At 43.1% G+C, this 27,490-nt stretch overlaps 1 protein-coding gene across 1 annotated transcript in view; it reads right to left on the reverse strand.

Moving 5' to 3' along the window:
* The window catches only part of SERINC5 (serine incorporator 5), a 40,422-nt gene extending 18,391 nt beyond the window's left edge, over positions 1-22,031 (reverse strand). The window contains exons 1-4 of the mRNA XM_057363873.1: positions 21,861-22,031; positions 9,938-10,105; positions 3,010-3,188; positions 2,622-2,704 (exon numbers count right to left, since the gene is read on the reverse strand). Of these exons, the coding sequence (XP_057219856.1) occupies positions 2,622-2,704; positions 3,010-3,188; positions 9,938-10,105; positions 21,861-21,887 (457 nt within the window). The 5' untranslated portion in view covers positions 21,888-22,031. The remainder of the gene's footprint in view (positions 1-2,621; positions 2,705-3,009; positions 3,189-9,937; positions 10,106-21,860) is intronic.
* Positions 22,032-27,490: the final 5,459 nt, after the last annotated feature.

The following is a 27,490-nucleotide window of genomic DNA, read 5'->3' on the forward strand; positions in this document are numbered from 1 at the left end:
TATTCAGACAGAAAATACTGAAACCTTTATTTGTGATTGGAGGAGGGAGGTGGTGTGAAGGCATTTCACAGGAATCTAAACCGTGAAGTTGCAAGCTATGGAACCTAGTACTAAAAGGGGCAATTTTTTCCCATCCAGATTCCAGAACCGTCAAACAACAAAGGTGGGGTTTATCTATTCACAAATGCTGTTCCAAGCCACTCCCAAGGAACACTTGGTATTCACAGACTAGTTTTAAGACAGGTTATTTGACTACTTAACTGTTGACCTACATGTACTGCATTCGGGTAGCTGTGTGGATACTTCGGACAACAGATCTCTTATATGCAACATCAGAAGTCTCTGAGGAAACACAGCTACCTATTTTAAATTTTAACTCTATGTACAGCCTGTGCTGTAATGCATAACCTCTAAATTACTTCAGGTGCACAGCTGATTTCAGTGAAGAAAAGACCAAGGAACTGCATGAGGAAAATTCAGCCATATCCTTCCATTGTGCTTTCCTTTCGAAAAAAGCATGTGTACGTTAAGTGGAAGAACAGAACAGTCAGGGCATGCTTCCAATAGCAGTTGATGTAGAGATTATTTAATTTTTTTCTTTCTCTATCATAAGATCATCACTTGAAAGGAAGCAACAATGTATTTGTCTGCTTTGCTAAACATACAGTATACACTTGACAAGCACTCTGTTCTTCAAAAAAACAAACCAAAAAAATGGATGAACTTATCTTACAGAAAGTACATTAAAAAGAGGTAGGTCACAAAGCAGCATGAGTATTTGGGAGAGGAAGAGTAGGAAAAGTCAGACCACCAATGGAGTGAATAATTAAATAGCCAGACTCTCGTGATCTCCCACTACCACAGTACGCTGCAAAATGTTTATGGATCAATCACAGAGAAAATTGGCATGGCTGGTGTGGATTTCATACTACAGCACACATAAATCTACTGCTTGCACTCTTCCATGATTAATGAACTGCTGAGCATGAGAAACATGGCAAGAGATTTTAATAAAAAAAAAAAAAAGAAAAAACAGTTGAAGAATGAATCCCTCCCTCTAAAAAAAAAAANATTTTAAAAAAAAAAAAAAAAAGAAAAAACAGTTGAAGAATGAATCCCTCCCTCTAAAAAAAAAAACCAAAACCAACTAACCAAACAAACAAAAGACTTTAAGTTTCTTGGAAGAAGGAGGAAAGAAAAACCCAAAAACATACTATACCCAAACCATCTGCAAATTTCAAATTTAGAGGTCAGCAGAATACAGCTTTAGAGTGAAAAGTCAAGTGCTAGTTTGGGGAAGAAAGCTTTTTATGTTGTATCTCCAGACTATATTAGACTGCTGTTGAGAATCAGTACAAAAAACCCTGTTTCTCCTTTTCTGCAACACATCAGCTCCTGCAGATGTTTTACCATGAAAAGGATCGTTTGCAAAGATGACAGGCACCTGCTCATGAGTACAAGGCACTGCACTGCTACATCTTTCTAATACAAACTGAATGGGTCCTAAGGACAAACACATCCAGCCATACCACGACTTCACAGAGGAGATTGGAAGAGGGACATCAAACTCCTTGAGCCAAGACCAAACACAGAAAGAGCAAGAAGCTGAATTATACATGTCAGTGGTTTACTTGAGGTGGTTTTTACTTCTGTTTCCCAGAGCACTGTGCTTATAGCCTGTCTGCCCATTCTCCTCTCTTCCCCACGTAACTCCTTCCTCTTGTCCTTTTAAAGATCCTGGCTAGAGGAGATGGGTGCTGGGAATAAGGTAACCAAGCAAGTCTTAGTGGAAGCAGGCAGCATACACAACTGTGCTTTACAGTTACTGATCCTAACCTTTTTCATCTGTCCAGACCCTACAGCTTAAGGACTTACAGTTGCATACGTAAGAGAACAAACTCATGTTTGTATCACCAAGAATTCTGCTCCTAGCCCACAAGACTCCCACAAGACACTCCCCTCCCAGTTGGCACTTCAGTACTGGGCTAGTACCACCGTGCTGGCACAGTGCAAGAACATCTTCTAAAAGTGGAAATGCTTCTGGCGTAGCATCCTCAGCAGACCACTCAGACCAGGGCCCAGGAACCATAATTTTACCTTACTGTATGACACCAACCTGAAAATGAAAAACATCCCAAATTCTTTTTTGGCACTGCAGGTTTCCAGGCAGCAAGCACCAGTGCCCAGCAGGTTACTGTGCCTCCTGGAGCACTGGCACCTCTCCACTGTGCAGCCTGGCTGCTGCCCTATGCCAGACCTACCTCCACCAGCCAAACTAAAACGCAGCTCTGTGTTCCTGAGTGAACAATTCCTTCTGCATCGTTACAGTCCCTTACTTCATAAAGAATTTGCAAGGCAGCACTGCTTGGTGTTGCTACCGACCCCTCTGACCTGCTCTTGGTCAGAAAGTAACATGGTGATTGCTGCACATTCACATGAAGACCACACAGTTTGTGCACACAGCATTCCCCCCAAACAGCTCCAAATTCCCTTCTGGTACCTGGCATGTAAAGGCTTTACTAGAAGAAAAATGGCAATATTCTCTTGATCAACCTCTTGGATTTATAACCACTCACAAGATAGTACAGAACTAAGAAGGATAAGCAAACAAAAGGACATACCGTTGAGGAAAGTGTCCTGATCAGGAATGAAGAAGGCTCCTGAGCACATTGCTGCCAGAACTATGAGTTTAATAAGCCAGAATCTGAATGTGAGGAAACAAAAACAAACAAAAAAAACAAACTAGTTGTAATAGGAATTAGAGATTTCCAACTCTAGTAAATAGAGTAAAACTCTATTTAAAGCCTAAAAAGAAAAAAAAACTTACCTCTTTAGTTAGTTTTTACTTGACTGCATTATTTCTGACAATAGGAGCAAAGTAAAGATTTTTTTTCTTTTGGTTTTTTGATTGGGGGTTTTTCTCTGCCTAGTACTACACCCAAGTGGAAAGTTGGTGGCACAAACTTGTAAAGAGATGTGAAAATTTGATATATCAAACAAGACACTCACCCATTATGAATGTATGCTCGGCAGCTTTTGCTGCTGTCAATTTTGATGGTGAACAAGAAGAACAAAAAGAAGAAACAGGCCATTCCAAAACAGACTTTGTACACTGCAGAGTATCCCACCAACTTCTCACACATCTCTCCCGCCTGAATACCCTTGCACATCTCCTTGTAGAAAGGAATCTGAAAAGCAGAACACATTATGAGATGTTAGAAAGGAGATGAAGCACACATAACCAAGCATCTCTACGTCTGTGCACCACTGACTTTTCACTGTCTTTATTTAATACCTTTCACTTTTGATACCTCTTTGGTCTGGATTTCAGGTTTCAGGGGATATAACAAAACCTAAACTAGAAGGGATTGAAGTTTTCCAGAGCCTTCGCTCAGCTCCTTACAGATCCTCTGTGGTGCAAATCCACTTCTCTTCAGCTCTCTTGGCTCATACCTTCCCTGTCCATTACTGTTTATTCCCTCGCCCCTGGGGGAATTCTCCCTTCTTCCCACGCTTTACAGCAAAATACTCTGATTGCTTCAATAATTCAGCTTACATGAGACAGACCAGGGGCTGGTGCTACCCCAGATGGAAATGCAGACAGAAGCACAGCAAAGTGTCACAGGGGCAGCAACCACCATCCTCTCCATCACGGCTTCTGAAAGCGAGCTATGCCAGTTGACCTGATTTTGTTTTAAATTAACAGAAACGTGGAATATTCCTGCCTCTCTTGACTCATTAAATATTTGCCTTTGAGGCCTTTCCCCGAGAGGGGAAAGCAAACAGCTGCACATTTTGGTTTCAGCTTCATCACATGAACATGATTCTGGGTGCTCAAAAAAGCAGGTCTGTGTGGCCAGGACCCGCTGCTGTGAGGCACCTCTGTGCAGACATCCGCCCCTCACAGCCAGGGAGCTATTCAGCTGCACAGAAATACAGGAATTTAATTAGAAAACCACAATCCATTTCAAAGAAAAAAGGACTTCTCTGTATGTTTACAGCCTTCAGCTGAGGCTGGAAAGACCAGTTGTACCACATTATTAAACTCTCTGGAGCTGACTGCTGCTACCTGTACAGGTGACGGGAGGAGAGAGAAGACAACATATGGCAAGACACAACATGCACAAATCAACAGCTGTGGCAAAAGACACCCCTGTGGCAAAAGACACCCCTTCATCCAGCAAGCAGGTCACTACACAAAGCAATGACAATGAAAGAATAACAGGGCCTGGGTGCTAACCATCAGGCAGCATTCCCAGCTGGGGAGAAAGCCCTCCGAGATGCAGGAAACAAGGGATAAACAACTAAACTGCCAGCTCCCAGCCACCAGGCTCCCAAAGCCTGCCTCTCTCAGGAGTGTATGTAACTTCTATCCACTTTCCAGGAATCCAAGAGTCACGAGCTCAACAACCCTCTAAGCAGTTTCTCAAAAGGTGAAGCTACATTAGCAACTCAAAGCAACACTGAGTCGCTGAGCTAAGGGCAGCAAACCTAACTAAAACATGGAGCTGATCCTAGGTGGGCAGGAACTAGCTGAGGAAATGAAAACTGGGCTCAGAACAGCTGTGTGGTGCTACGAGAATGGAGTCAAGCTGGGCCACTCCAAGCCACTCTTTTAGCACTAAATCAGAGAGGAACAGCCACTGTGTAAAGAAACTCGATTAAATGAGTAGCTGTGGTTAATTTGCATCCAAGCATTTTTGGAAAGCTCCTGAGAAATTGTCTGAAGCATCAGTGATGCTTTTCCCAGGTCTTGGAAGGCAACGAAATGTCAGACTGGGCAAACATGCCAGCATTTGAAATGAGCAAATGGATTGACTGGAATAATTATGAGAACTATCAACAACCACAGTGATGCCAGGGCAAGCCGAGGGGCCACCGCAATGCCAGAGAAAGTGACTGAGCTATCAATTAATGCTTTCCTATTCTTTGCATATAATAACCATCAATCAGGAGAGGTTAGAAAGCAGTGTAATTCTGAACTAAAAACACTTCTGGAAAAACTATCTATTTGTTTGATACACATTTCTACAAGATCTGTTCACTTTACTTACAAGACTTACCAAACAAAACAAAACAAAAATACCACAGAACTTGATTAATTGATTAGCTAATTAAAACCAGATCTCTGGGTAACCATAAATAGGCACCTTCTGCAATTGAAGATCTATGTAGAAACTGCATAGGTTTCCACCTAGATCTTCATGGGATTTTTGACCCTATATATTCTTTTCTCGTGTAAGTATTAACTTCATTACAGGTCTGGCAGAGAGAAAACAGATGGATTCCCAAGAACATAGGGCTCAGTTTGCCCTACACAAGTAACAAAGACCTTAGTGATCATGTGGTATTCACCACAGTTGCAGCAAAAAATGATGGCCACAGGAACAGTCCTGTGTATCAAATGTCCTTTTAAGACCTGGTCCTGAAGGAACAAAACAAGAATAAAATCAAGCTCTTAAACACAAACACATTGCTGGGTACAATAGGACTGATGTAATAAAAAGGGCGTATTTCTGCAAAAGGATGGTCTACTGCTGGCAGCAATTTATCAAGTCTAATGTGACTTCAGGGAAAGACAATAAATATTAATGTTTTCTTTCAATCTATACCTCTGAAACACATTCAGCTGCTGAGAAGCCTGCCCACCCCATGTGATTTACCAAGCTTTCCATTTGCTGGGTATTTTTGACAGCTGTTAAGTCACAGATTAGTTATTTCCCAAGATACAGTGAAATAGCTACTTTTATACCTTTAAAAGCAGCAGAAGCTGAATTCTTTGCCCTCTGAGTAGAGGACAAAGCATTCTTGTTGCAGAAACTCAGTATCCACTCCCATAACACAAACGCCTCAGCTGCTGCGCAAGCAATGATGCTATCACAGCAGAGCTGGCAATTTTCCTGCATGCACTCAGAGATGATCAACAGCTTTGAGTAACATCTACATAAACAGGGTGCCCCAAATTTGCTCTTCTCTCACTGCAGGCACACGAAACCATCTCAGTGCAAGAAGCCAACAGGGCCATGCTGCACCAGGCCCTGGCCGGACAGGGTTTGGCCACCCCCAAATGGGGTCTGTCAGCACCCAAACATGTGAGTGCAGAAGAGTGTTAGGAAAATTAATCCACAAACACCAGAGGTTTATGTCCAAAAAGAAGACAGAGGAATCCTGTAACTTTATCTGAATAAAGGGAGAGGCCATGGGACATCTCCATGGGGTCTCTCAAATTGCTAGAGAAAGCAGCCTCCTTTTTATCCTAATTTCCCAGCTACATTTCCCTCTCTTTCCCCACTGGTTGAGGTACTTGAGAGGTACAGACTTCCCGAATCGCCTAATACAGACCCCCATCTGATTTGCATTCCCACCTGCCCCCTTTTTAATTTGTGTCTCTGCTCTTCTTCTTTAAGTCCAGGGATTTAGCACAGCCTTGGGTGAGTAACAGTCCTTGTCAATTAGTAGAATTCCTCTGGAATTTATGGTTCCTCCCATTGCTCCTTTCACCTATCAGTATCTGGCTTTATCTACCAGCAGGCCCTGCAGTTTGTAAAGACACCTCCCTCTCATTCCTTCCAATGGCAAAGAGCATCAAATGGGATCAGAAATAAAGAAGTGTGTAGAAATAGGCATGAAGGCGCCTGCTTTCATCTGAATGTCCTCATCCATGGAGGGAGAATAGGGCAGGAAAACTCTGTTATGGAAACAGAGGAAGCGTGAAAGAAAATCTGCATAGGTGGGAAAGCAAGCGCAAAAAAAACCCGGTAAAACCATTTGTCCTGGGCAGCTGAGAGAAGAAATTAAAACCCAAGAAACAATCAGACCAGAACACATGTAATCTTGAATCTATGGCTAAGTTTTTATCAGAAATATGCAATGAGCACCTGCACTGACAACTCTTGGTTTTGGTAGCATATTTGGGATGTAATATACAATAGTGCAGTTAAGGGCAAAGATACAAACCTAGCTGGGGAAAAGCTGAAGCCTGAAAATATGTTTCGCCAAAACATGTGTCCACCACTTAGTACTGAAATGCTTTCACACAGTTAAACTGAGTTTTACTGGTGCTTGTTTTCCTGAAAACGTCTCTCTTACTTTTCATTATTTAAGTAGGATATGAATATTTTCAGACTGAAACCACTAATTTTGGAAGAGCATGAAGATCAAAATTTTAATTTAAAAAAAACCAAAACATTGTTCTTTCCCTTTCCTTCTTTCAATTATCCTTTCAAAGCCTGTGATATGAAAGGCTTTGCTTCAACAGAACGTATGTGAGTAGAGCTGTACCCATTTTATTTTAAAAATAGCGTAACAGGAAAAACAAAATAATATATGGATCAAGGTATAGAAGCACTTCAAGCTGGGTCCGGCTTTGCTTCATTCTGGAACAGAGTCAAGTCTCTAAAGCATTTTGTGCAACTTCATGTTGGTCTTTTCTGTATTTCTCAGGCTCATGTGTCTTGACTGATGAACACCCCCTCTTTTGCCTTGATACACAATGTTGCCCCTGCAAAATCTATTTATATCCTACTATCCAAAACACTTTCCTGGACATAACCATCAGCTTCGTCCCTGTTCCTCCACTGTCTCTTGCTTCTTCTCTCAGAGACCTACTACTGTAGATTTGGGAATCTAGAGCAAAACAACTAAAGAGAAATACACATCTCTCACTGACAAAAGAGAGATTCCTTTCATATAAGATCAGGATGAGTATTTGAACTCTACACTGGTAAAAGAGACATTATTCTCTGCCAAGATTACAGCTCTGTAAAGGACTGCACTACAATTTTAAATTCTTTGCCTAAATACTAATTTTTTAAAAAAGATCTAATTAAAATTAATGTAAAATCTGGCTTCTCTCAAAAAAAAAACCCAACAAAACAGAGGGTGAGGTCCCAAAAAATCATGCAAAGTATTTGCTTACAGCCTGGCTTTAGGAGCTAGGAGAGTTGCATGGCCCAGCCAAAAACAAAGGAATCAATAAGTGGACAGCACATTCAAAACACAGCTCATCATTGGGAAGCTGAGACTGGTTAGTCTGAATAAATATTTTCAAGGTGCAGACTATCACAACTGTACTGAATTAGCTTCAGAGGTCTTTGAACTTTTAACAGCCCTGAACATAATTATTAAATTAGAGAGCAGATAAAGAAAGCCTACTTTCAGATGGTCCATTTCCCATTCAAAGACATCAAATGCTCTAAACTAAGAGAGTGATTATCTTTCCACTTCACACTAACAGCTACTCTTTGTGCCATTTCTTCCCACACCGAGCTTTCAAGACTATGAACTGGAAAAGAAATTTGGCAATACTGAAAAGCATGTTGTTGAAGGCTTCTTGAATCACTTTTCTGTTGGATAAAGACTGACTATTTTTTGTTAGGGATACAAGCTGCATTAAAACCACACTACTGATGGAAAATAACTTTATGAAATTTGGATATGAGCACATAATTTGTCTCCCACACACATAAGTTCCTTGGGTTATTCACTTTATTGCCAAGCTAAGCATCCAGTAAGTCAAAGTAATTCCTGGCAAGCAATTTCAGCATGCACATGTTGAACAGTTTTTAAGTCTCAGCTCGCAAGCATCATGTCTGTGCTGGGTGCTCCTGCAGGGTGGTCATCAATTCCTAGTAGCCCAGAGAATAGAAGGTGGCATTAGGATAACTCATTCAAAGCACTATTAAATGAAAGAAAATTAAGACAGAGCATACCAAAAGGGTACAATGGGAAGAAGGAAAGGTCACGGGAAGCAGAGCATGGAAGCCCTCAGATCAGCCTGCTACAAACCCGCTGGTTCATCTGTGTTGCAGGAAAGAGGAGCTGCCACCAGCTTCTGCATCTGGGATGCTTTGGCGGGAAGTGCTCCACAGATGACTGAAAGTCAAGTGCAGAATGTAACCAGGGCATCAGCTTGTTCAGCAACTGGTTCAAGGAGAAAGGAGCCCTCACTGTGCAACCACAGCACTCTCCTGGCAGAGTAGCACAAAACAACTGGATGCCCAAATTGAGAAAAGCCTTCTGAACCTCCAGGACCAGCACATACACTGGCCCAAAGCAGGCTCAGTGACACCTTTGGTGCAGAACCTTCATTTTTAAGAATTAAGCAATGCATACCTTGTTCCCTCTACTTAAAAGCAGACTTTAATTATTGCAGTTTGTAGCGACAGAGAGGATTTGTGCTACTTGGGTGGTTTACCAAACCAAATGTGTGGTACAACAGGACCTGTGTGTGAGCACAAGCAGGCTGATGAGCATTTAGCTTATGAAAGTTATATTAAGACTGTGAAAGAAACTTGAGTTTTAAAATCTAGCTTTAGCCACAGCTTCTTTCATGCTTCTGAAGCTCTTTAATTAAAAAGACAATTACAGATGAAGAATATTTGCTGTGGTTAGAGGCCATGTGAACACAATGACTCAATATACACTGAAGAAAACCCCTTACAAAGGCTCTGCAGTGTTGTGCTTTGCAGCAGTCCCTCACACCAGGAAGGCAGAATTAAAACCGTAACTTGAAACTTGAAGAGACATTTTCTAATTTGCTGCTTTGGCTACTAAACAAGCTGCCAGAGACAAAATCAAGGTTAGACTGAACTAATTTGTTCTACTAAAACAAGTTCCCTAATACTTCTCCTTCTTGTGACAGTGCCTGCACAGCAAATCTAGGGTGGGTTCACTGCAGCGGATTTCTGCACCAGAGAGGAAGGATGCTAGGCCTTGGCTCTTCCTGTTGTGAAACATACTCAATGGGCGACAGGAAGAGGCTAAGCATGGAAAAATCAAGAGACTGAGCATGGAAAATCATCCCATGTGSGTTTGGAAATAGATGGGTGGAGGAAATCATCCGCCTCTTCTGATGGAGCACCCCTATACACCAGCAGCTGTGGAAGGAACCACATTTTCTCCCAGGGGCAGTGGTGACCACATCTCTGTTACTTACATGAGTTTTCATTTCGTTAGCTACTGTTGTTGACATCATGACACAGCAGATGATGGTCACCAGGATGAAGTAAAGCGCATACATGAAGCGGGTGCTGGTTGACTGTTTTATCTTGGGGCAGCATTTGCAGCACAAGGAACAAGCAGCAGTACCACAGCAGCAGGCCAACTAGAAAGTAAGACAAAAAAAAACAGAGATCAAAAACCCACCAAAACCCACCATCCTAAGGTTTCTATTGCAAAAGTCAGACAGGGCAGTTGGAAGACTTCCTGAAAAACTCCAGAATTTCTCATGGCCTCTCCTCCCAGCTGAGCAGCATTTAAGCGGAAACAGACTGTCTTGTTCATCAAAACTCACCAGCTTCTAGCTTTTCCAGATTTGCTAAGTATGAGAGATGATCCCTTGTGTATTTTAGTCTTTTTCTACCAACAGCTGAGGGTCCACCAAGATAAAACCCAAAAAGCATAGAAAAAGCATGTAATTACCTTATTCAACAAGGGGAAAGGTACTGAATAAATCTGAAAGGGATCTAGATTGATGCTCATAATTTTCTTGCTGTCAGCAGTATCACTGACTTTCAAAGAACCTGTATTCACCTTCCCTGCCATCTAGTTTTAGCAAAGGAGTATATAAAATACACAGGTAAGCTTTATTTATATGCATAAGGCAGCATTGTCCATGGCCAGGCCGTTCCTTGAAATAGGCAGCAGCTCCATATGGCTCCTGTGCTTAACCCACCAGCCATGAGCACAGGAGGGATTTATGGACATCAGCAGGCAGCCAGGAACAGGGACCTGCCCTCCCAGATCTCACTGCTGCCAACCCAGAATAACCTCACCTCCCTGAACTCCCATTTGCCAGGGCTCCCTGAGGCTAGGCATGGTGTGCTCCCAGAGCTGCTTTTCACCGGTGTTTTGGAGGGGCCATGGGAACACTCCGAGGACCCTCTGATTTCAGCAAGCAGTTGTAGAAGGTGGATGTTTGCTGAGGGATTGAAAACCCACAAGTACCACATTTGAGTCATCCAGGCAAACTTCACTGGTTGTATATGCCTTCAGGTGCCCAACCATCAGGCACTATTTTCCTCCCAGGACCCTTTCTCTTCCAGCACCCATGACTTCTCTGATAAAGCGGATGGGGTTTCATGTATGTTAGCATATATATCTAACTCCACAGAGTCTCACAACCAGACTGATTGTTCAAAGAGCCCCAAATCATTTTGAAGAAGCCTCTTGAAAAGATTCCCAGTTTATCATTTCCTTGCCATGACTCCCTGTGCAGCACTCAAGCTCATGTTTCCTTGTCTCCAGCTCCCAAGAAGGGGGTGGCAGACAGGCCCTTCCCTTGCTCAACAACAGCTCTTCAGTTGCAGAAGACATAAAATGGGGACAGTCCAACCCAGTCCCCACACTGCTCCTCTCTCACTTCAGCGCTGGATTTCATGCCAGAGGAGGCAGGGACTGAAAGCACACAGCTGCTAAAACTGCTGCTGCTGCAAACAGAAATCCTCCCCAAAACACAGAGCTCCAGCTATAGGGAATAAACAGAACAGGCTCATGTTGGCACCAAAGCTGGAAATTAAAAATGCTGTGTGCAAAACGCACATCGTGCAAACATACTTTCAAAATAGAAGGTTGAATGGCAATTCCATTTTTTATAGGTAGTAAAATTACATTACCTTTTACCAACATGAGTCCAGGAAATAAGGAAGCTTATTTCAAGTTATTGATTCAGCAAACAAACGGAATAACATTTCAAAATAAATGCATAACAGAAAAGTATAATTCATGCACTTCACAATTATAACAAAAAACCCAAAAAAAACTAGTAAGACCAACGGTCCTTTTAACCTGAAAGGACTTGGTATCAGCCTGATCCAAAGTATCCACAATGAACTTGAACTGTTGGCTTTAGCATAATATTAACAACTACAGTATGGAAGTAAAAAGGTATGCAGCTTTGGCATTTGTAAGGAGAAAAACATTTTCCTATACCAGGTGCTAGAGAGCGCTGCCAGTAAAATCTCATCTACGTCCAGCAATGTCTGCTATTCTACTCCTGGGTCCCTAGAGCTGCTACTTAAAGCAACAAATACTTAAAATAGACTATATAATTAATTTATGTACTTTTCTACATTTATTTAGACTTTAATGATAGTTTCTAATACTGACCACATATCCTATAAATAGGAGATATTTGTGAAAAATACCATTATTTCCATCATTTTCCAGGTGAACCTCTTTAGGCACTGTGAATAACCATGGAAACCATAGAAAGTTGCTTAGATTATTCAGCCACAGTCCCAAATTTGGTGGTTTGTGGTTAGTTGTGAAGGGTTGGGGTTTTTTTTTTCTTTTTTAAACTGTACCGCTAACATTCCAGGCCACGATGAAATAGGTGTTATTTGAAAATAAATGAGAGCAGCTTCTGTCCCAAAGAGTAAGCTCCTGGCCACAACTTGCTGACCCTAGAGGTTTCAAAGATATTATCTTTGGGTGGCAGACTTCAAAGCCCACATCTACAAAGAGCTCTCTGTTAAAAAGTTTTGGTCAACATGCAGGAAAGCTACATTCTGATGCCACATGCTTTTGGCCCATCTCACTTCTCCTCTGCCTTTCGACTGCAGCAATGGTCTGCCCAGGAGCTCAAAACCCACTGCAGGCCAGCATCAAGTTTTTGTCACATTATAAAAAACAGTCKGTGAAAGAAAGAAAGTAATGTCAAAAACCTTTTACAGATTTAGCTTACTGTTAAACAAAAGCTCCTCCAAATGATGTGGTTCTGCAGGATGAAGATACTGGACCGAAACAACCCAACAACGAAGGTCTGTGACCACTGCCAGCAGGCAGGCCTTGAAAATCCAGGTCTGTATGTACAGAGCTCCTTCAGAGTATCATGATCCTCCCAAACCCACATTCTCCAAGAGCTCAGCACAATGGCACCTGGAAGCCAGGCTGCTCTGGCAGGTATCTGTCATCCTGCAGCAGGATTCAAGTCCTTCTCATCCAAAGGGTGGACAAGTCAGGCAGCAAACACAGCCAGCCCAGCTCTCTCTACAGCTTTACATCTCACCGGGTGAACACCACAGTCTGACAATAGTTACRAACATTAGGCAAATATTTATGCTTTTCACAAACACTCACCATCAGCCAGCTCGCTCACACTAACCCACCACACCACCAGAGCACACACCAGCCACCTGGTTTGATCGKTGCTGCTCTTTTGGAGTAGAGGGTACAGTGCCAGCTTGCCTGAGACCTCAAAATCTAATACCTAATATATCTGAAAACAGACTGCACCAGGATTTGAACTGTATGGATGATAGCTGACTTGACTGGTTTCACAACAGCAGCTGTGCAAAGCTGTGTGGGAAACTGTTCTGTTAAAATATATCCAAAGCACAGTTCCACAGACATTTCTTCTGGTAGCCAGGCTGGCTTAACAAMCCCTGGCTCCCTCCAGCCTTCCTCCTAATGACGCGAGTTGTGGGTGTGATCCCCACATAGGACATTCACTTAAGAGTTGGACTCAATCATCCTTCCAACTCAGACTAATCTGACTCCTCTGCCAGCCACTCACTCCTACTCCTGCTCCAGCATCTCATGAGCCCTGCCAGTTCTTTATTCTGCGGGGGGGGGTGACCAAAGAAAGAAGCCTAGTGGCTTTAAAATAAAACCCAAGGCATGAAAATCCTTCTCAGCTGCTGATTTATTATGCAACAGCAGCAACAGTTCTACCATTTCATGTGAGGGCACAGTGAGCGGGCAGGAGGGAAGGCAGTGGTGAATGCCTTGCAGCTGTCATACACGCCTTCTCCCTTCTCTGAACAGATGTTTTCCTACCACCTCATTCGATTTGAGCGCTGTAGGTGCCTGCCAATGCAAGGAACAGGATTGTTGACATCCACCCCGCAAAGAGCAGAAGTAAGCAGACACGTAACAGCCCTAGTTCGTGCAAACCACCTTTCCAAGTGCAGGCAGGCCCGGACATATTGCACAATCCCAATCTTACAACAGCCTGAGGAGCACCTATGGTTAACACGAGCTAGCCAGTTAACGAAAGAACGTARAAGTAAAAGCAGGCTTACCAACATGCACACAAACCATCAGCTGTCTACAATAAATACTCCACCAACACACACTTAACATCTGCCACACACTCAAGTCTTGATTTTTGCAAGCTGTGATCCAATCTGATAAATCACTGGAATGAGGTATGAGGCTAATGTTCAGCACATGTAACTGTTTACATACAAGACTGAGAAGCAAGGGAACCTATCTTGCATGCTGCTTTTATAGAGACAGTGAGATTTTAGAACGCACTTTCCACACACGGTTCCAAAAAGATCTTGAACRTTTTAGAAAATACTTTGTGTAGTCATTAAAGTGAAGAGTTTCAGGATCACTGCCCAAAATAGCCTATGGTATTTTTAAATTACACAAACCATAGGCAAGTATCAAGCTTATCACAACAAAGCACTTCCTTTTGGGAGACTTCAGCAGAAATTGCAAAAATCGAAGGGGATAAGGGTACAATGGGAAAAAAAACTTGCATTCTTTAATGAAATGAAGACTTAGCAGCTTTTAATTCCTTCCCTCCTAACTGACAGCCTGCCCAGAGCATCCRGGGAGACTGCGTGCCTTCCAGCCTGTCCACGGAGCACAGGAATGTGCCTTGCTGAAACTTCTTTTCATGGGGGCCTAGAGCAGCTTAGTTTTTCATGCACTGCWTGATTACTTGACTACCAGCATTATCTGGGCCATAAGATTTGCAGATAAAGCAGTCACTGAGCTGTTAACAGCAGCGTCTATTAAAAACATCCAAACATCTACTCTCACAGCTACAAGCAGCATCCAAGCAGGCTGGACAGGCAAAGCAGCCAGCCCAGCATCACAAAGATCCTGAAGTGGCTACGTACCTGCCCTTGCTTGGCTTGTGGTTTCAGGAAAGAGCGTCTAGAAGCAGACATTTTGTTAGTGCACTGGTTCATGAAAACAAGAGATGTCTGATGCCAGGTGTGCTGAATTAGAAGCTGGTCTCAGATTATCATGGAAAACCCTCTGCTCTTATGCATATGCATTTTCCAAAGACTTCTTCAACTGCTCACATGATTGCACAGCTGTTTGTCTCTCTGAAGCAACTAAATTCACCAAAAAAGAGGCTTTGTTTTGTCCTCTGTGTGACTTAACTGGCTTTCCACTGCTTGTTATTTAATATTCAGACTCACCCTGTGACTTAAGCTAGGAGGTTTTGAGAATCAGCATACCAGTTAATCAACTGATGACCTATTTTGAGGAGCATGTCTCATGCTGCAAACTGTGCAAAATCAAAGACTTCAGAGAAAAGTCATGCCAGCCCAGACACAATGCTGTCTGGTGAGGGTTTCCTGCCCTCAGCCAGCATGGGGCAGAACCTGGGCACGAAAGCCACACAGAAAGTTGAACTGTGGGTGAGCCACAGCCAGGCACTGGTACAGCTGAAGCTAAGCTGGACTGGAGGGTGATTAACTTCTGTCTCTGTGCACAAACGTTACTAAGTGGTGACTCAGCTCAGCACTAGAAAATAGCATCACTGCAAAATGTCTCAATTCAACTCTGCTCAACTGCTCTTCTGATGATTTTGGAAAAATCAAGTCAATTGTTTTGCCTGACCTAATAGTGTATCACATCACGCATCTCCTCAGTAGCATGGCTATTTTCCATTAGCATAGACCATCTGGATTTGAAAGCAGTAGCAGAAAGATTGTCCATCCCTCTGGTTACTTGAATCTGACACTGAATTTAAAAAAAAAAAAAAAAATAATCCACCATCTAACTCTGCTACAGTTCCCCAGGCACTGGCTCCTGGTGAGGCTTCCTTCACTAGCTTGGAGWGCCTTTTAACTACCTGGTCTTTCCTCCCTGCTCATCAAAGGAAACCAAAACATTTATCCTCAGTCTCATCTGAAGGCTTCGAGACTTCTCCTCCCAGCACCTAAGTTGTTCAGGGCCTTTTTTCCTGAAAAAAAAAATCAAATTTGCCCAGACCCTCCCACAAAATCATGGCAMTCCAACTGCAAAGAGCCCAGCAAGTGACCTGACTCCCCTCCCCAGCATTCAGCCACAAAGAGGGTGAGGCTTGGCCTCACAGTACCCCMCACACACGGGGGCAACCAGCTGCATGGCTGTACTTAAAAAGTTTTATTTTATTTACAGTGGTGTCATGCCATCAGGTTACATCAACTTCAGTAGTAGTGTCTGCTCCACCAATCCTGTGTGATTTTGGGAGCAATTTTAAATATCATCTCAAGTCACTGAGGAAAACAGACCTGATCCTAAATCTTCTTTGCACTGATCCTTTAACATTCTTCACCAACAGCAACAGGAYGACAAGTTGAGCTGTCCTTTCCTATAATTTAATATTTGACAGCTTTCTCATCTGCAGGTAGCTCAAGCTCACGCTGCAGCCACTTCTCAAATATTAACAGAAGAGGAAATATTAACAGAACAATGAAGATGAAAGACAAGCCAACACCGCAAAGTCTGAMAACTGGGGCCATCACTTCAGACAAAGAGATGATTTTCTTCAGCTTAGCTCTGAGGTTTGAGACCAGGACTCTAAAGGCAGAATGGCACATGGTAAAACGTGGTGCATCACCAGGTACAGAGAACAAAATGCAGGGCAGTAACTGCCTAAATCCATGTACCACTGGAGTGAAGAAGCAATAAAAATTACATTTTCAAATGTACAGACTGCTTTGCCTTTGAATGAACAGACAGCTTTGAGCCTTTATATCTTTAAAAGCTGGTTTCAGTACTGAGTCCAAGAGGACTTTAGGGTGGTGACTAAAAAAAAAGACATTAACACTTYGTACAGAGTGACAAAACCCAACAAATTGGTACAAAGCCTTAACTCTTTTTCATCCCTTAGTATTAAAACCAAAAAAAATCCACTTGTTCAAAGCATTGTTAAAGATGCTTCAGTTTAGATCAATGTCACAACATTCACACAATTTTCTAGACTGACAGGTTCAAAGGGGAGCCAGCTCATGTCTTGACAATGCCTGCATCTGCCTGATATAGGAAATATTCCTGAACCACAGTTTTGCCMGTGACTGCAATAAGCCAAGAGAAAAACCTTTAAGACAGGTGTTCTCAGAAAACACTAGGAACAGTTCCTGTTAAAATTCAGTACCAGAGACTACAGGCTGACACATTTTGGATCAACGCTACTGGACAGAAGGAAGAGCAAAACTTTATGTTTTCAGACTGTGAACATTTATATGTTTAAATACTTGAGGACACACTGTCTTTAATGGCTAGAAGATCCAATTACTAAACTGCAAACATTAGCTCAGACTTTCACTCAACTGCTCCCCTGAAACAAGTACCCAGAAGACGTGAGTGCATCCATTGCAATGAAAGTCCCAGTAACGGGAGAAAAATATCCTGGAATACCCAACCTTGCAAAAAATAAAACAAAAGCAGCAGTAATATTTAGATCCCTCTGCAGGAAAGTACTCTCTTGCCCTTAAAATTGAAGGCCCTGCTCGTACACTGCCTTCACTCCACAGCTGTGGAGCTRTGGATATTTAAGGCATTTCTTTAAAACCGCAATATAACAAACTCTTGGGGTGCAAGAGAAAAGGTCTAAAAAAATAGGCAGCAATTGGAAATTAAGCAGGAATCAGAAAGACTATCTTCTGCCTCTTACATAGTGACAGGGAAAGGATTCCAACCTTGAGATGCAATGTCAAGTGATATAACACATTCCCTTTCTGATATAACACTCCCTTTCTGATCACTTCTGAATCCAGCAGTAAATTTTATCCAGCTATAGCAAGCAGATGGGACTTCAGTAACAAGTTATAGTTTCTTTGAAAACAGGCAGAAGTTTTAGCATAGAAAAAAATATATCTCAACCCTAAGTAATGAAAAGGCTGGCAATTTCTATTTATTAGAAAGGGAATCAACATGAGATAGCAACCTCAATGGACGAAACTGCAGAAAATCAGGCTTTGCTAACTAAATTATTCAGAAAACCATTTCTTTAAAGCAAAAACTGCATGTTTCTGCAAACAGGGAAAATAGTCCTCTACCAGGTTGATTTTTCTAACATATTTAAGTGGAGTACACCACATCTGACTTCAGACAGCTAGTTTCATCTTCTGTGATTATTAATAATAGCAGTGGCAGAGGTGTGGAAACACCCATAGCTAAGTGTTCAGGTCAAACACACCCTGTAACCCAGGAAGACCATCTGCAGAACAAGAAATGTGTGGAGAAGAGCCAGGAACACCGCCAGCACCATCCACAGCACTGCAGTACATCACAGCATATACACATCCTGTAATGCTCTTGCGACCTCAGAGGACACAAACCTGGATGAGGGTGACAGAACCACCCTTTTCACCTTGTAATGAAAAGAGCAGACCATGGGGACAGGACTGCAAGCCCCCATGTCAAGCTGCAGGTGCAAATATGCAGTGCCAGAGAGGCAGGCAGTCTCAGAGTGCCCAGGGATCTTCCTCCTTTCCCCAAAAGCTATGAGTCACTGAAGTCATGAGATGGGCCAAGGTAAACCTTATAAATATAGCCACACTGTTTTTACCCTTTTTTCCTTTAAAAACCCCCATCAGAATTAGAGATCTGAGTATTAAATGAAAACCTGATAATCTAACTTGCAGCACACCTTTTATTTACTAMACTGTATGATTTCAAAGTGCGGAACACTATTAAGGACATCACTCAAGATTTAACAGACTTACAAAAATAGCTTCATAAGCTTTAATAGTTACCAGTTCTAATTGAAAAATCAATCTTCTTGAACAACCCAGCTACAACACGCTGCCCCCCCCAAATGAATGTTAATGATCTAAATTACATTTATTTAACTCTGGAAAAAAACATATTCATTGTAATAAAGATTTTCCGCAACAGCTGCTTTCTTTAACCATGATCTCAACTTCATTCTCTTGAGAGTAACTACTGAAGAAAAGCCAAATATAAAATCCTGTTTCCTGTCAATTTAAGCAGAGTTTTTATGTAATCAAAAGCATTATGGAAGCCCAAGCCAAACTGTATTCTCACTGCATTCTCAAAATAACTCTATCAATGAGACACAAGCAAGCTTTACATTTAGCAAGCTTATTACAGCTCAGAAACCAGAAAATCACAATTGTCTTCAAACCAAAGTTGTGCATTGCTTAATAAAAAGCAAATGCACAAATTTAAGTTTGTAATTGGCCAAGTTCCTTCAAAGAAAGGTCCCAGGATCTACTTGGCAAGGATGCAAGTCACACAGTAATGTCCATTAAGATAAATTTAAATAATTTTGCAAATGGAAAATCAGCATAACTGAAGTACACTGAAGTCTGGCAGCTTGCCACTATGGATCTGGGCTGCAAAACCTGAATGCATTCATTCTGACAGGCACCATCAACTACAGATTTAGCACGATTGGACCCCAAACCAAAAGTACCAAYCACACGTCATCTACTTCACACCAGGAAAACTTTCTGGAGTGAAAAATTAATAGTCATGTTAACTCACAATAACATTTTGATATCAGCTACACACATGCACAAATTACACTTAAACAGCTCAAAAAGACAATACCAAAGTTCTCAAGTCAGTTCTAGGAAAGCAGATACACAGAGAGASATGCAGAAGGTGTATACAGGGCAAAAATATTTCCCACAGAAAATCCTCAGGCTACAGGACATCACACCCATTAAACTACTACATTTTAGGAAAAAAAATCAGGGACCTTACATGAGAGGTGTTTTACAGAACTGTCATAAAAGTTTCATCTTTCCTTGAGCACTTAATCTCTGTTTCTGGATATAGGGTTAACTTCATCCTCAGGGGAACATTGAAGGAGAGGCCAAATTCCATCTTGATTTTCCAGCTTGATTAACAGTACCCAGAGAATGCCTGAGGAAGCTTGGTTGAGACAGAATGAAGAACTTCTATCCCTTTAGTTTTTCTTGTGTATTAATCATGTTAAACAAACAACCCTTCTTCAAGGTCTGAATAAATCAAGTAATGAAGGCAAAGACCATTTTTCATTTTAAAAATGTGTCACTGCAAGCTATTGAAACATGGTTTATGCTATTTATTATCTTAGCCTATAAAAAGGTTATCCACACTGCATTTGCTGGTATAACTCCAGCAATATGTCATATTTAGCATAGATAAGTCTTACATCAAAAGCAGTGCTTAAACCAGCAGAATAAATCTCCCCAGGGATTTCTGGCACTATGAGTACATCCACCTTGGGGCGTTTGCTTAATCTTCAACAACATTAAGGAGTTCAGTTTATTTGCAGACTCCAAAGTGACGCATCAGTGTCAATGAAACACRTTACTATCACAGATTACTACACGGGGTAGGGATAGATGCTTTAGGAATGTCTCAAAGGTAAAGCCACGGCATTCACCACTCAGCATCACAACAGTTTCATCCTCTTGATACTTAAGTTACTTCTCCAGGAGAAGTACGCAAAAAAAAAAAAAAAAAAAAAAAAAAAAAAAAAAAAAAAAAAAAAAAAAAAAAAAAAAAAGCACAATAAAATGCAAAGAGCCATGAGCCCCACGACCACAGGGCTGTTTGGAGAGGCCCAGGGCAGCTCCCAGAGGACAGGCAAGTGTATGTATGTTTACTGATCCTCCCGTCCTACTGGAGATTGAAAGAACAACTGACAGAAGACCAAATCTAGCCCAGGATTTCAACTACAGGAAAGACGTAAGATTTTTCCAGGAGGTACAAAAGAGAATAATCAGATTCTGAGGGTGGGCAGAGAGAACAAAGGAAAAGAAATACCAATAGAATTAGGGCTGTAAAGTCCCAAATAGGTAAAACAACATGCATACATATTGTATGCATATTTAAAAAATATAAACCAACAGGAATAGGCTGACCTGGCTAGTCTGCTGCCCACAGAAGTAGTAATGGGTTTCTATGGCAGAAACAGAGATTTCTGTTTCTGAGAGACAGAAGAGAGACAACTATTAGGAACAGGGTTCTTCCCTTGAGTGCAGCCGAGGATGATATAGAAAGAGCCTAACTACTGCCTATCCCCTGCAAGTCACGATCCGTCATTTATGGAATTGATTTAAATAGGAAAACAGGTGCACCGTGGTGACATGTGGGGTACTGAATCCCCACCCCATGGACGCTGAACTGTTAATGTCTTTCTTGCACTGCCCTCCATCACCACTTGCTCTCATCTTTCACTTCCTCTGCCAGTACCTGAATACGACGAAACTTTGCACAAACCGAATTCAAAGGGCTTTGTGAAAGGATCTGAGGACTGCCAGGCTGCCAGTGGCTACGGAATTAGTTAAGACCATTCCAATTCTTCTACCATAGGGTCTCCATCTCCCCAGCCAGTGGCTATTACCCAACCGCCTCTCGAGCTCTGAAGGATCTGTTTTCCCTTTGGGAATTGCTCCGTGCCGTGCAGGGCTTTGGGAAGGCCTCTCCCCTTGTCGGCGCCTCCACCCGCACGCCACTGCCCTGCCGGTGAGTGGAGCGGGTCCCGCCTGCCCGCGCCCACCTCGGGGGACAGCCTGCATCCAGCCTCCCTCCCGAAACAYGGGGGCAGTCTACCCAGGAAACAGGCAGAAACACCACCGTGGGCACTCGGGAGAGCCTGGACAGGCACCCCCGCTCGCTGCACGGRCTGCTTTCCCTCTGCCGCTCCCGTGGCCCGGGAAGCCCGGCCCGGAGCCCGCCGTGCCGCGGCTGAGGGGCAGCGCACGGACGGCGCGCCGCTCCATGCCCGCCCGGCCTCGGCTCCGGCGGAGAGCGCCCAGCGCCCCGGCCCACGCCCGGGACCTCTCTCCCCGCCGCGGCCGCGGAGCCCCTGGGTGCCCCCGGCGCCGTGCGGGGTTGTCCGCCCGCCCCTCACACCTGCCGCCTCCCCGCGCCCCCGACCCTACCTGGCCGGCGCAGCAGCGGGCGGACATGCTGGCGGAGCGGGGCGGCGCGGCTCCCTCTCTGCTCCCGCATGCAGGAGCGCGCAGAGCTGGGGTGTCCCGGGCTGGGCAGGGCTGAGATGTCCCGGGCTGGGCAGGGCAGGGCAGCGCGGGCGGAGCGGAGCGGAGCGGAGCGGCACCGCCTCTGCCCGGCTGCCGGCCCGGCCCGGCCCCGCCGCCCGGCTTCCGCTGTCGTCAGCGGGTGAGCCTCGATACCTCGATACCGAGCCGGCGGCAGCGGCCGTGCCGGGGCTGGCTCCGTGTGCGGCTGGCCTTGGCACGCTGTCCTGCTCGCAAGGACACTGCTGAGGGCACTAGCCTGCTCATGTACGTTCTAAAACACCTGGGTTTGTGTGGCTGGAATCTRATAAATTCACCGAGTGAGGCATTTAAACATGCGGATCTTACGAGGCCGAGCATCACATTGAAGTTTAACGCTGTAGTGCACCAGCCCCGGTGCAAACTGCTTTCCCGCATCGCACGGCCGGCATACCAGCCCGTGCCTGCTGGAAAAGCCGTGTTTGTTGCAAGGACAGGTGTCAGACCGTGCTTTCCGAACGACAGCTGAGACCTTTCCCCGGTTTTCCCAAACACTCTCCAGCCTCCGCCGCCAAGAACCATGCGCAGTACGAGGCAGGAGCCAGGGATTTCTCAGCTTCAAGTGGTGACAGGAACTTGCAAAGCCAAATTCGGCTATGTCAGGCATAAGAYGAATGTGTCTTTACAAACGGACTGTGTGAATCTGCTTGATATAAGGGCAGAGACTTGTACATAAAGAAATAACCCATTAATTAAAGAGATAGATATAGATAAAGAGATAACCCATTAATTTTTGAAAGCTTTACTAATTGACAGGGACTGCTTCTCACTCAAGGTTGTGCTAAACTGAATTTGGTGAAGAAGAAGAACAAAAAATTTAATAGGGTTGTGAATATTTCTTTCTCTGGCCAGGGCAGAGTTGAAGCTAATTCTAATGATCATATCTCATGTTATACAGGAGGGCTGTACATTACGGGGCCATGTAGCAGGCAGATCGGGAAGTCTCTACTTTCACAGGACTTCTCTGTCCCCTTTTACACCAATCTCTAGTGACATGAATTTTATGTGCAGCTAGAAATTACTACTGCAAAGCTGTGAAAAGTAGAAACKAAGGACTCTGTGGAAAGACTCCCTCACCTTGACTGCTTTGTCTTCTGTGTGCATGCTGTAATATTTAAGATAACTATTTAAAACTCTATTTCTAGTCTTAACGGCCCTTACTTTAGGAATTCAGTACAACTAAAAGCTATTAGCCTGAATATGGGTACATATGTGTAGATAATGCAGCAACACCCACCAAGGAAATTTGGTGCAGAAACTTGGATTGCAGAATGTAAAACCCCTTCCTCTTCCCTCATGTATGCAAACAGAGAGTTGATGCTTTAAGAGGTGGATCATATGATGAATCAGCATTACATAATTTGGTGTTACACTAGGGACTGAAGAGACCAGTTACCATAGGGGAACAATTAACAAAAAACAGACATGTACTTGGTTTTTAATGGTGCTTCAAAAGCTGCATATATTTAACAGGTATTTACCACTCCTATAAAACTAATTCTGCCAACCAGATGTTTATTAAATTGCAAAGGACACCAGTTTGTGCTGATCTGAAAGCACATTTCAGGTACTGACGTGGCTGATGCTCCTGCATTGTAGAAGCAGCGAAAGTCCCAACCTCAGGTGAGGACTCCTCAGGTCAGGACTGGGGCTGGAGGCTCTCTGATTGATAGTTCCTTTCCCTGGAAGCTGCACAGACAGGCTCAGTAATTGAACAATGGACAGGAAAGCAGCGTGAACAGCCATCAGRCAGAGGAAAACGACTGGTGTGTTTAACTTTGAAAAACAGTCAGCTTCCCAAAGAATGTGGTTAAGAGACATGGGAACACAAGGATCACAGCATAGTGAGAACTCAGCAAAACTGCAATAATTTTCTTTTTCTGTTCCAGACTTCTTATACAATTGCAAGAAGCTGTCTGGTCAGGCTTTGCTTAATTTCCACGTCTGTAAAATCAACTCAAAACATGAAGCATAATCTGAGTTTAATTTAAAAATTAATTTGTCTTGCAAAGAGAGACTGGTGAAAGTAAGGTATGGGCATGGTGGAAGAGTGAGAGTGACGGTACCACACACCAGCATGTCTGCGATAGCAACAAGCATTCGCTGGGTGGGGAGCACCATTAATTCACTGCTCTGGGAAGGTCTGCTAATGCCAGCCAGTGCTGTTATGAATAAATCCAGCCTCTGCACTGAAGAAAACAGCAGAGCTCTGTAATGGACTTTCCAATCAGTTAGAGCACCCTACAGCTCTGGGATGTGTGCCTTGGCTTTTTCAGTAAAAATCCGTCACCAGAAAGGCTTGAACTCCCCTGCTGTGTTGCTGGCAAACATTACGCAGGCTAATAGCAAAGCAATGTGCAGATGTTACTACATGGAAGGAATTGTCATTTTCAAACTATCAGTGCATTTAGAATAAGATTTATCCACCAAATACACATTCTGAAATCAGAGAAAACTGATCTGACTTACTAGACAGAAATCTTCAAACAATAGTAATTCTTGCTTCAAAATCTTCCTTTTGGCAGGGGGCCTCTTTAAAGAGATGCTAATTCTGATTTAGGGCTTTCAAGTGTCAGGGAATTCACAGCATCAGTAAGGAAAGGCTTTGGTCTTGCTTTGTAGAGAGAATTTTATGCACACAGACTTACAGAGTTCTAGTAAGCCAGGAAGAATGGAGGTGTGTCCCCACAGGACAAAGCACAGCCAAGGAGTAYCCAAGAACGGATCTCTTAAAATTCTGGTTTCCATTCAGGTGCCGTGTAGAAAGAAGGAAGAAAAGTACCAGGTTAAAAGTTATAGCCATGGTCCAACCTGTAGGAAAACCCYTGGTCAGAAGCCAGATCTACCCTGGGAACAAACCGTTTTCCTCACCAGTGTGTGCACAGGTGGAATAGCAGAACCCAAAGTCCCTGAAGAATGTCACTTTGAGGCATCTTCAGGCTGCCTACACGAGATCCAACTCGTTTTTATGCACACCAGTGACCTTCTGTGACACATCAGCTTTGCTCAGGTCACCAGGACAGGCTTTATTACCCTCCAATGCCATCCGCAGCTTCACTTGCATATGTTGCATCTTCAAACATATCCACTTTACTCTTCCCCCACTCATTTCTACATGGATTATTGCTATAAAAGCAGAGGTTCTCACCATCCTCCTTCACTGTGGATTGTGAGAACAATGCAATATTACTACCTCTACAGAGAACTCAAAAGATGTTAGTGGTGAAGCAGAAAGCTTTTTGGTGTAGCACAGAGAAATCATAACTTAGCAGGAATGCTCAAAGACTCTCTGCTTCCTCAGTATGAACCAGCTCAATGTATTTTCAGGAGAAGAATATTTTCACATTTTCTGAAATAAAGCTACAACTCAGAATGATGCTTTCAATATAATGTAACTTAAAGTTCTTTCAGTAATTAAGAGATTTTGGTTTGTGCCAAATGGCAAAATGAAGAGCATAAAAAAGTCTGCATCCTTTTAGAAGGAGAAATCTACCACTTGGCTGCWTTTCAGGTGAAATATAGCAATTTTTTTTTCCAAATGTAAATACAAGCAGAAAGAAAACAAAACCAGATTGTTACACGTTATGGTGGTCACTTCTGTAAATTTAGAATTTCTATGCCTGTTAAATAAAAAAGGCATGAAATTGCTTTTTAAGAAAATGTGTATTTTGGTTGAGCCTAGTAGTTCATGTACCAGGCAAAAACATGATTGTGGGCAGGAGGAGCAATGTCTGTGCATATGTGCACGCATGTTCTGGAAATCACATCTCAGATTCCCAGCTGAGACAGAGCCCRACACAGCCAGTGACTCCACTGTTTGTGACAGTTGTTTCCTGTGGAAAAGGTGTTCCAATAGGTAAGCACTGTGCAAAGGTGTGATCAACAGTAGAAGCTATTTATCACCTGTAGTTTTAGTTGTGTGTCACTTCAAGACCATCTATGTCATGCAGTCYAGGTGGCTGCAGATCCGGATAAAGTGGAGACTTTCTCAATTTTTTCCTAAGGATGCACCAGCACCTGATTATGAAACACTTGTCCCATTCTTGTAGGTAGCCAAGGGTTTCCAGAACACTTGGCCTTTGGACATCTTCCAAAATCCACCGCACCCTAGGAATCATGCCAGGAGCAGCCGGAACAGGAAAGTGTGTCCCAGCTGTGGGCCTAACAAAAAGAAAGTTGGAATAGCCCAGTATTTGTAACTGCTGTAATCACCCTCATGACTCCATGTGAAGACTGGTGAAGCACAGAGAGCAACCACAACAGCAACATGAGCACCCAAGGATCTGCCACTGCGAGGCAAGAGCAGCCTGCAACTGTAAATTCCTGAGGTGGGGTGATCACAGAGACCATCAGTGCATGTGGGGCCTGACACACACATGGATCTGCCCCTTCCAGAACAATGGGTCAGTCTAACGTTAAATTGTGGTATCTTCTTCTAGATCTTTATTAGTGTTCTGTCATTCATGCAAATATTTTCTAGCTGGAAGCAGTTATTAATTTCTAAAAAAATATCCATGCATTTAAGTATTCAAGTTTGGTTATATTCTGCTCAAAAAAAAAAAAACTTGCTGGTCTTGAAAGAAGGCTTTGCATAGCATTTGAAGAGTTTAGTATTTAAAAAAAAATAASGCTTGTATTTCCAGGCAAATTTGCATTAAAAACCCTTTTTTTTTTGAGAATGATAGTTTAATAAGCTGGTTGTCTAATTGTTTTACCACTCCAATATGAGTTAAGAGTGGATCAAGATCTGCATTGTCTGTTAAAGAAATGTGTCAAGTACATGTTTCTGAGCAGGTTAACTTTTGTAATCGAGGCACAGAAATGTGGCGTTACCCAGCTTTGCACTGAACTCCCCAGTGCTGCATTTGCCTGCTCTTTGTTGCCCCTTTTTACCACAATGTCATGCAATGCCATGTGTCTTTCTAAGCCCACAGCCACTGGATTTCCACATTTCCTTCCTAATCAGAATTTCATAACACAATGTCTCAGATTTTCAATCACAGCTAATACCTTAACCTTAGAAACAAGTGACATGAACATTTTAACTTGGGTGATGCTGAGAAAAGGAGAGAGCAGTGTATCCCAGCATATTTACACATTCCTGACACTCAGGTAAAGCCAGCAGCAGGGTGTTTGGTGCTGGCTGAGAGGCACTGAGTCTTACTGGAGTTAATGAGTGACAGATGGAAGAAGGGGAGCCTGTACATCCCCAATAAGATAAGGCCAATTATGAATGCTGTTACTAAGGCAGCTGTACAAGAGTGAGGTTAAATAGGCTCAAGCTGATGGACAACATGGTTCTCCATCCTTACAAGGAGCTTCAAGCTTGCAGAGTGATGACTCTCAGAAACACAAGCAAGCACTAGGTTAAGATTAGACACTTGTTACCACATGTGACCATCTGCCTTATTTCTGTCACACACAGCCTCTAGCAGCAGGAACAACTGAGCCAGCTGTAAATCAGTATTTCAACTCCTGCGATTAAGTCTGATAGA

Source organism: Malurus melanocephalus, unplaced genomic scaffold, assembly GCF_030028575.1.
Source record: "Malurus melanocephalus ecotype Western Australia unplaced genomic scaffold, MMel_1.1 scaffold_31, whole genome shotgun sequence".
Classification (NCBI taxonomy): domain Eukaryota; kingdom Metazoa; phylum Chordata; class Aves; order Passeriformes; family Maluridae; genus Malurus; species Malurus melanocephalus.